Raw genomic sequence first — 10,624 nt, forward strand, 5'->3', positions numbered from 1 at the left:
GTAAATACAATAAAACCATATAAAAAGAGACACAACGGAAGGATGAATTTACTAGTAGGAATCAGAATGTCCTCACCCTGGGTAGAGGCAGGCAGTAGATGAAATTGGGATTGCTTATTGTATTTTAAAACTTACTGAGTAAATATATAAAAGTGCACCATGAATGGACCATTAATGAGAGAATGTCATGAGCCAAGGATTATGATTGATCAAATTCTGCATATCAGAGGTACAATTTAAAATGCTAGTAACAACATATATTTTCTAAGAAAACTTGTTCTGACAGTAATGTGGAAGAGGATTAGAAGTAGAGAAAGGCTGAAGTCAAGAAGCCAATTAGAAAACTAGTACAGTAATTCAGGTGAAAAATGAAAAGAACCTGGATTCAGGCAATAGGAGCAAAGAAGAAGAGATGATAGCTTTAGAGAATGGTTTACAAGAATCATCAGGATTGGGTGCTGGGGCACTTATTATCTGGCAGTTTTTTTCTAGTCAGCTTCCTTTCCATAATGGCTACTTAAAACATTGCTACTTTACCTATACATGAGAACCACTTCCTCTTTCCCCTCTCACCCACCCCTGTGGAAACAATAAAACCATTATATGAGCATGATGCTTCATCAGTTCCACCACCAAATCTATACGTTCAGCTGCATAAGCACCCATCACTTACTTTTCCCTTCTCTCCTTCTATCCTTCCTACTTTTCAAGAAGCTTATATAATCAATTCTCTCCTGTCTCTTCAATTTCTCCTCTATTGGCTCCCTTCCACCAGCATCCTGGAACCTCACTTCCCCGCCCCCAGTTTCATCCTCTTTCCTGTTACTGCTAAACTCTTTTTTTTCTTTAAAGATATTTTTTATTGATTTCAGAAAGGAAGGGAGAGGGAGAGAGAGAGAGAAATACCAATGATGAGAATCATCAATCGGCTGCCTCCTGCACGCCCCACACTGGGGATTGAGCCCACAACCCAGGCATGTGCCCTGATCAGGAATTGAACCGTGACCTCCTGGTTTATAGGTCGATGCTCAACCACTGAGCCACACCAGCCGGGCTACTGCTAAACTCTTAACTGTTTACATTCACTGAACTATTCCCACTATCCAGTCATTTGCCTCACGCCATGACTCCAATGAAATAGCTCTCATCCATGTCGGTGACTCCATCTTTCTTGCCATCTCTACTGCACTTGATGAAGGACTCTTGCCACTCTTGTTCCATTTTGATCCTTTGTCTTCATGACACACAATCCAGATTTTCTTGTCTTTCTGTCAGTCACTCTTCCCTACTCCCCTTTGCCAGCCATCACCCTTTACTCAACCTCGAACTGCTCTCTTTTCTAAGGGCTCATCCTAACCCTCAGGGCTCCACCTGAAAGGCTTTTCTCTTCTCAATCCATACCATATCCTTAAGAAATTTCAAACACTCCCTTGATTTCAATTATCATCTATATGCTTACTACTCTTGAATGTTTACCTCCAACTCAGAGCTCAGGCACCACATAAAAAACTGCTGATCCAGTATCTTCTTCTGTGTAGCAAGCACTTCTAAGCCAGCATATCCAAAAGTGAACTTCACCCCAAATCCACTTCTCCAACATTCATCTCATAAATATCACTACCAGCCATCTCTCTGCAGTGCCATAGCTCATCTCAGGCATCTCCATCAACTCTCTACCACTGAATGAGTTCTCCTTTTTTAATAACCTCTTAAGTTTTTCGCAAATCTATTCATTTTTGTCCATCTCAACAACTACCACCTATGATGGGTGTTGCTCTCCCCATATTCACTTACGCCATTTCCACTTATCTTCCATAGAGGAGCCAACAGTCTTGAAAATTTAAAAAATCAAAAATCGAATCTCTCATGTCACTTCCATGTTTAAAATCCTTCCAAAGCTTCCCACTGCCTTTCAGATAAAGCTCCAAATTCTAAACACAGGCCCAAGGTCCTGCAAGATGAGATTTCTCTGACCATCTCCAGCATCATCTCCATTCCTCTTTGCCAAACGCCAGGAACACAGGTCTTCTTTCAATTCCTCAAATATATAATACTCCTGCCCTCCTAGGATCTCTGGACATGAGGTTCCTCTGCCTTCACCATTCCTTCAATGTCTTCACCTGACCAACTTCTACAGACCCAATTTAACTGTCACCTTCTCAGGGAGGCCTTCCCAAGGCTACATTAACTCCCTTTCAGAGCACTCAGTACTTCCTAATGAAGCAATTATCAAACCATCCAGGTGATTATTTATTCAATGTCTGGTGCTTCAGTGATTTGTAATCTCTATCAGTCTAGGGATTATGACTTTCTTGGGCCTTCATGGCTAAAGAATGTCTGATATATAATAATGATAGTTTGCACTAACACTCATTATGTCCAGACACTGTTCAAACACTTATACATATCAACTCATTTAGTCCCCACAATACACCCTGAGGTAGATACTTTATAATTTCATAGATGTTTTATATATGAAGAAACTGGCCAAAAGATGTTAGGTCATTTGCCTACGGTTACATAATAAATCATGAAGCTGGAATCTGAGCCAAACATCAGATTCACATTTTTAACCACTACTCTGTCCCTCCACATGTTGACACTCAACAAGCAGATGGATAAATGAAACCACTGGATAGGAAGCAGCCTCAACCTCATCCTCTGATCCTACTGCTATTACCAGAGTCTAAAACAAAGGTCTTACCTTCTTACTAAATGACCCCAAGCATTTCTTTTTCTTTTTTCAAAATATATTTTTATTGATTTCAGAGAGGAAGGGAGAGGGAGAGAGATAGAACATCAATGATGAGAGAATCATCAATCGGCTGCCTCCTGCACACTCCCTACTGGAGATCAAGCCCGAAACCAGGGCATGGGCCCTTGACCGGAATGGAACCTGGGACCCTTCAGTCCGAAGACCGACGCTCTATCCACTGAGCCAAACCAGCTAGGGCGACCCCAATCATTTCTTAGTAGGTTCCCTAATTTCTCTTTCTTCTCCAGGCACATGTTTCTAGGTGATTCTTTCGAAAGTACTTGCCTTATCCTATTAATCAGCTATTCAACAACCAGCAATGACCCCTCTTACCTATGGAGTTACTTGGCTTTCAGACTTCTCCCTAACAATGACCTTTTCTACAATCAAGCATGTTGTCTCCTCTTAATCCACTCACCCCAACTCATAGTCACATATGTGAAATTATACCTTTACACATTACTATTCTGTCTCCAGTTTTCTTTTTACTCCAAATCAAATCATACCCATCCTCTAAAAATTTGCTCAAGTAAACCAAGAGTCACTGAGAAGTAATGCAGCCACTCTTCTCTACTGGTGTCACTCAAAGTTAGAGCAATTTACCTTTGTACTTCTTGGTTCTCCAAGCTCTTTATAAAGACTTGACACATATTTATTTTCAGCCCTCCTAAGTTTCTAGTATACATCTGAGCACAACAATAGAAAACTAAATATTTACTTGCTAACTGATAAACTAAAATAAAAATAAATATTATGAGAGCCCAGTGTATATCCCATTCATAAGATAAAAATTCGGCTCAAAATATGTATACAACACTAACACTTTATATATATATATTTGGGGGGCAGGGAGATAAGGTATAGTGAGAAGCAATGGTGAGAAAGATTTCACTGGGACTACACTGTGAGCAGAAGCAGAGAGACCTACAGGAACTCATAAAGAGAAGGAATCAAATATTCTGCCAGCAACTCAGCCATGTCAGCTTAACATCTATGGAACAGAATTCCCTCAACCATCCCTCATCTTCCAGAGACAGTACTGCAAGAAGAGAGAATTAAAGACTTCCTGAATAAACTGAGCCATCGAGGGCTAAAAAAAAAAAAATATTAAGGAAATCTACCCTATGTTAAAAATAAGACTTCCCAGATCCAGAGGACTATTTTCAGTCAAATCTATTTTCCTTCCTAATTCAAATAACTCAAAAGTTGTAAGGGATTCAAGTTCTATAGAAATTAAAGGCAAAAAAAAAAAAAAAAAAAGAATCCTGAAAAGTGGTAACGAGGCAGAAGGGTGGGCCTTAGTCTGTGGTCGTTCCCTTCATCCTCCCCAGTGCCCGTCCACAGGTCAATGCTGCCACTGACCTGATCTGCATCTGCATGAACTCCCGGAGACTGAGCAGATGGCACCTCCTGCTGGACTGCAGCCACTGCCCCGTTAGGCATCAGGATGAGCTGGGAGGCTAGAGGCACATTCCGGCCCAGGGTCCGGTTTACCTGCAATAGGTTTCCCAGCTGTGGCTGGCAAGGAGAGGAGGAAGAGCAGAGGAAAGAGAACAAGAGGAAAAGAAGAAAGACAGAAGAAACGGAAGGGAAGGACCACAAGACAAAATAAACAGAAGATACGAAACAGTGAAGTCCTGCCCCTTTCCACACCAACCCAGGAGACCCTTATTCTCCACACGTGATGAATCATCCAGAAGAAAACCTGGAATGTGTACAAAACTACAGGTTGATAACAAAGAGTCAAACATGAAAGAAGTTGAGACCATGAGAATTTCAGAACAAGTCTTTATGTACAGTAAGTAGATAGGCTAAGAGAACACTTAGGATTTGTGTACTTGAGCCACAGGTCTAAAGATCAGAGTATCTGATGCTAATGTGGTCAAATGTTAAGGTGAGTGAGCATCTTCTAACTTGGGATCTCAATGTCATCTGCAGGCTACCTGTGAATACTGAGCATTACTTCTAGAGGTAAGTAAGGAAGAAGTAGATCAGCTTGTCTTAAAACAGCTGGGTAACTATGGTTAAATAAAATAACTTTTGCTCAAGTCCTCGCCAGGGACAGAACCATTATGTCCCTGGGACACTGGCAGTTGTGTCTGTGGCTTACCCGTAGATACATCTGAGCCTGGGACTGGTTGAGGGGTGGGGAGGTGGTGTTCCCCAGTAGCACAGATTGGGTCAAAGTGGTAGCACTGGGAGAGCTCACACTCTGGGACCGGCTGATGAGCTGGGCGGCCGACGTGGTGGCCAGATTGATCTGTGCGGTACAGAAAGGAACCAGGACTGAGGATTTAGGAGACATAAAAGGAAATGTAAATGACTGATAAATTCAGAGTGACCCGGTCAAGAACAGAATATCTCACTTTCATAGAGTCCGGGGAAATGAATACCTTCCTATCCACATCTGTGATCCTGGCTACTCCAGGGTATTACCAAAGTAAACAAACTGGGCCTAATCACTAGGGTTACAGTTGAGAAGGCAAAGGAACGAAACGGAACAAATTTTACTTGTCGTTGAAGGGTCCAGAGATTAGTCCCTTCCCTTTACTATGTCTGCTTCTTCCCCAGGATTTTCTTTCTCCTTTCTTAGACCTCCTCATTAAGACTCATACAGATCCAGGTTGGTCACTTTGCCTTTTACAAACATTCTCTACATAAGGGCAGTAAATACCACCGATGGCTCAATAAACACTCCCAGATCAGCTGTACAAAGTTTAACCCAGAGACAAAGACCCAAAGAGAGAAGCCGCTCAGTGGGGAGAAGCAGCACTCACTGAGGCCTGGGTGGTGGCAGTCTGCTGCTGCGCGGTGCTGGTGTTTGGGGAGCTGGCTTGCCGACTGGCAGCAATGGTGGCCTGTTAGAGATGAAAGAAAATAAGAAAGAGCAGAGAAAACAAAGAAAACGGCTGTGAATCTTCCAGTAATAAATCAGAGGCACAAAACATAACAGACATTTCCAATAAGAACTGAGAGACTCTGTTGTGGAGCAAGGACAAGTATATTCACTATGCCAATAACCCTCCCGTTACCACATGTGGTAACCCAACAACTCCCACATAACCCTCCTGGGACAGCCAGGCAACCTGTCCTCCTCCCACTTTTAGGTGGAAGAACCTTTGGTCAGGTCCCATCGTGAGTCACTGGTAAGCCTAACCCAGAGTTGTCCAATACAAATATAACCCAAGCCACATATGTAATTTTCTTTTATGCACATTTTTTAAAAGAAAAAAGAAACAGGCAAGTACACTTTAATTTTTTATTGAATTTATTGGGGTGGCATTGGTTAATAAAATTATATAGGTTTCAGGTGTACAATTCTATAATATATCATCTTATATTGTGTGCTCACCAACCCAAGTCAAGTCGCCTTCCATCACCATTTATCCTCCTATACCCTCTTCCACTTTATCTTATGTAAGCCAAATATATCTCATTTCAACATGTAACCAATGTAAACTACTAAGATATTTTACTTTTTTTTTTCCTTACTAAGTCTTTGAAATCCAAATTCTCAGTGCACAGCCCCGATTTGAACTGGCCACATCTTGAGCACTCAAAAGCTACACATGGCTGGTGACTACCACACTGCACAGCGCAGGTCTAGACATAGCCATCCTACTCCTAAAAGGGAGTTTCTCCACAGTTCCTACAACAGCCCCTGAAGCTAAGATCCATTCATCCTCCTACAGGAGGAACGTAGGAGGAGGAGACTATGTTTCCAGCTTGGCTTAGTGGAGGATGCAGTATGTCCCTACCCACCTGTAGCACCATTCCCTTCCCTCTTGGGCCAGCTGGCTGCTGACCTCTCACCTGCTGGACGGCAGCCAGGCTATGCAGCTGGGCATTGCTGAGCTGCTGCTGGAGCATGAACTGGTGGAAATACTGAGCCGCATTGGGCTGACGCTGCAGTGCCTGCAGAGCCTAGGAGGAGAAAGAGAAGATCAGCCCACTTAGACTCACTCCCAACTCCTATTCTACACAAATCGCTGTGATCCTGTGAAAGGGGCTCATGGCAAGTAGAGAAACAAAGGAAGATGGGAGTCTGGCTAAATCATCAACTTCTGATTTGTCCAATTTGTTTATATGAGAACCAGTAAGTTCATATAATCCTCAAAAAGTGGAGAAGCAATTAATTCTGCTATGCTCTATTCAATTCTTGTATATAAAGAAAAGTAAAGCAGTATAACTCACATGAACGCTTATTTCCCAAAATGGAATCTGGAAATACATAATACAGCAAGAAAAAGAATTGGGACTAGACAGGATAAAAATCAATGAGATGTCAATTAATGTAAAGAGAAGAAAATAAAAGACCATATTCTAGGGGTACAATAGAGGTAACAGAGCCCTAAGGGGTTGAAAATGATGAAAAAATAAGAGTAAGTAGTAGCTTATGAAAGATTCTATCAGGTAAAATTTTCAAACAACTGGCATTTTCAAATAGCTACAGTATAATGCTAATGGGTGTTTATAAACATGATACTGGTAATTCAGTTTTAGTGTTAACTAATATTCTCTAATAATGAGAGCTATTCTTATGATGTGCATAGTTATTCTAGTAACCTAAATATTTAAGTAAAAGGCCCATTCCCAGATTTTTAAAAACATGGAATTTACTATTTGTCTAAAAATAAAGCTTTAGTCTAAAGAGTTTTATACTCCATTGCTCAGAATGATTTATACAAACGACTGAAGATTAAAAACCTGGCAATCCATGAAGAGAAATGGTTAGAATCTAGCTCTATGAACTGAATGGTATAAAAAACAAAACAAAACAAAATAACACCTTAGTTTAAAGACTGAATCTCATTCTCTGTTTGCTGGCTCAGATTGTTATAAATTCCTAAGATTCTCGGGGCTAGCAGGGACCTTAGTCATCACCTAATCCAACTCCCCCAGTGTTCTGGAAAGCAACTAAGGGCAATTATCTTCCAGCACCCTTGCCTACCCCAAGCCAATGCTCACAGATCTCAGCCCCTCAGAGTTGAGCCTCACCTGCACTGCTTGCCGTTCATACAGTGACATTTGAGCTATTTGGGGCCGAGAGCTGCCCCCAGAGCTGGAACTCCCATTGGTGGAGTTGGAGTTCTGCTCACTCTCAGTCTCCATGACAGTGGTCCAGGGTCCCCAAGGCTGGTGCTCTGACTCAAGACCTAGATAAAAGGAGCAAAGGATTAACATTTACGCCTGACCTCAAACTTTTATTTCATGTTATTTAAATTAGATATAAGAATCTTCCTCTTCTTCCACAATCCACAATTTCTAGTGTTATAACTACCAAATCTTCAATACACTCTTCCCCCCCCACACACACACCCTCTATTGAAGTTATGCAGTGTCTCAAAAGAAACAACCTTTTCATATTCCGTCATAGCTGTCATTAACATAAAACAGCCAGAATGTAAGACAGCACCTCATAATACTAGGGCCACTTTACATTCCCGTAACACTTCGTGACAGTTAAAAATCTTCCCATTTAAAACTTATAGCTATTTCATTTTTATCTGGATCTGCTTAAAACTTATGCTTATCTCATTCTCATCAGCATCATCTTAATAACGGTGACCATTTACCGAGAAGCCACTAGGTGCCTCCTCTCACAGGGCCAGGCTCTCTCTTCACATACATTATCTCTCCCAGTGCCGTTAGGTAAACAATCACATCCCCACCTGACAACTGTGGAAATGAGGTTTTCTGAAGTGAAAGAAGTTGCCCTAGTAAGTGTGGAGTCTTACGCTAGCACATGCTTCTTCTTCAAACCAGAAAAACATCTGTGATTAAGGCAGTATCATTCAGTTTGAGTACTCACTGTCCTCCTTTTATGGAGGGGGCCTAAGATACAGATATGCTGAATACATCATGGAAAGTCATAAAACTAGGAGGTAGGAGAACTAGGCTACAGTCCAGAGAGCCCAAATGGCCGCCTGGTTCCAGCTCAGGTTACTAATAACACTTGTCCTTCTTATAACTCAGTTTCCCCATTTGCAAAGGCTTCACAACTGAATGTAACATGTCATTTTAACAAATGACTCCCAGGTACTGAACATTAAATAGATAGTAATGAAAATCATTAAGAGAGTAAGATTCAATTTTTTTTAGTCCACTAAAGTGATCACAATCCACCCTCTGGGGTGTACACTCACATTCACTGGTAAAAACCAGGCAAAAAAATAAAAAAGAAACAAGAAGACATGTATACCTCCAAAGCAGCACTAAATGATAAGGTTTGTCTTTGTTCATTCTTATTTTTTCTCTTTTGTTAAACCTGGACACTATATTCTGTGCTTCTGAGGAACAGGGGCCACTAGAAATATTAGGTCAGCAGAGCACTCTTTGGTTTACAAATGTAAACATCAAACCAGGATTTGTGCTAAGGGCTGTCAACAGTTTTATTATGATGGGTTTATCTTAATGACTGCCTCCAAAACAGGCAAACAAAGTAAATAAAATCAACCCGCTTGGCCTACTAAACGGAGTTGGGGAGATTTCTTGTTATTCCATTCCCAATATTACCTGATCGCATCAGTATCCCCCAAGAACTATGCATCTCTTCGGTTTCATTTAGGAAATAGCAAAGGTCACTGAAAACATGAGTACAACCCAGGACGAATATAGGAGAAATCATATCAGCTTCAACTCCAGTCTATCTTCTCCCCACATCTTTTGCCAAAATATCAAAGCACTAAACAGATACAGACCCATGAATCCTCATTATCAGCATGTGAAGAAAAAAAGTGGGTAAGGATTAGAGGCAGCACGCACAGTTGTATCGATCACGGGACTCAGTTCACTGGACTCGAAGACATGAGACCCCTTTACTAGCTGGGGGGGGGGGGGGGGGGCACTACATTCATAGGTGAAAATGCTAACAAACTATACGATCGATCCCTCACTCCCCCCGGAATACAATCCTTCCTATTAATTTCTTCCGATTGTGACATGACTACAGTATGGAGATGGAAAGGGACCGGCTTTGAAATCTTTAACAAAATCAAGGGCAGTTAGTTATCAAAACCGGGAGTCCTGGATCCCAGGCACATAAGTCTAGTCGTTCGTGATCAATGTTGGAAGACGAAGCACAGAAAAGAAAAACGACAAAAAGTTTGGGCGGCACGGTGAATTTTTAAGTTTTCAGAATTAAAGGGGGAGAAAAAGTGAGACGCTGATCCACAGAGGTCCCCAGAACGGCTAGCCCACGGTCACCCTGAAAGGTAGTCAGTCTTGGGTGTGATGGGTGGGGTGGGTAGGAGCACAGATACCCCTGGCGAGGGGCTAGGAAAGGGAACTGACGTGGACCCGGTGCAGGGCCGACGGACCAGGCGTTACCTGGAGGGAATCAGCGTCCCGAAGCATGAAACTGTCTTGCAGAAAGGCTGGGGCGCGGGACGGGGTGGCGGGAGAAGGGGGTGGTCCGGGGAAGACCGTGCCAAACAAATGGGAGTGACCTGGAGAACAGGGAATGTAGACGCCCGGGGTCCTCGCTGGTACACAGAACCCTGATGACAAGGAGATTCCGAAGAGAAATCGAACGCAGCGGGGCAGGGGGCGGACAGAGCGGCCCCGGAGCGCACTGGCCCGAGTGAGCGGGGGGACGTGCAGACGATCGCGGGGCGCCGGGCAGGGGCGCGGCAGACAGGAGCCGAGGGACCGGAGGCTGCGGGACCCCGCGCACCCCGAGAAGCGGGGAGCTAACTAGACAGCGAGCATGCTCGGAGGGGAGACCCGAAGTCCGAGGAGGAGAAATGAATGGGAGAGCGAGCGGTCAGAAGCAACGAGGGTGCCGGACAGACAGCATCCCGCACGGCGACGGGAGCAGCAGAAAGGCGAGGACGGGCAGAGCCGGAGGACCGAGCCGGGCGCTGGAGG

At 43.1% G+C, this 10,624-nt stretch overlaps 1 protein-coding gene across 7 annotated transcripts in view; it reads right to left on the reverse strand.

Annotated features, from left to right (window-relative positions):
* Positions 1–10,618, reverse strand: part of PHC1 (polyhomeotic homolog 1 (Drosophila)) — a 21,634-nt gene extending 11,016 nt beyond the window's left edge. Inside the window, exons 1-8 of one of the 7 annotated variants that reach the window (XM_014547501.1) lie at positions 10,085–10,618; positions 9,457–9,465; positions 7,754–7,911; positions 6,950–6,976; positions 6,569–6,679; positions 5,533–5,613; positions 4,866–5,015; positions 4,118–4,273 (exon numbers count right to left, since the gene is read on the reverse strand). In XM_014547501.1, coding sequence (XP_014402987.1) covers positions 4,118–4,273; positions 4,866–5,015; positions 5,533–5,613; positions 6,569–6,679; positions 6,950–6,976; positions 7,754–7,911; positions 9,457–9,460 — 687 coding nt within the window. In that variant the 5' untranslated portion in view covers positions 9,461–9,465; positions 10,085–10,618. Of the gene's footprint in view, positions 1–4,117; positions 4,274–4,865; positions 5,016–5,532; positions 5,614–6,568; positions 6,680–6,949; positions 6,977–7,753; positions 7,912–9,456 lie in introns of those variants that run through there. The other 6 variants (XM_014547502.1, XM_014547500.1, XM_014547498.1 and 3 more) reach the window with 6 other exon arrangements.
* Between the last annotated feature and the right edge of the window lie 6 nt (positions 10,619–10,624).

Source organism: Myotis brandtii, unplaced genomic scaffold (assembly GCF_000412655.1).
Source record: "Myotis brandtii unplaced genomic scaffold, ASM41265v1 scaffold476, whole genome shotgun sequence".
Classification (NCBI taxonomy): domain Eukaryota; kingdom Metazoa; phylum Chordata; class Mammalia; order Chiroptera; family Vespertilionidae; genus Myotis; species Myotis brandtii.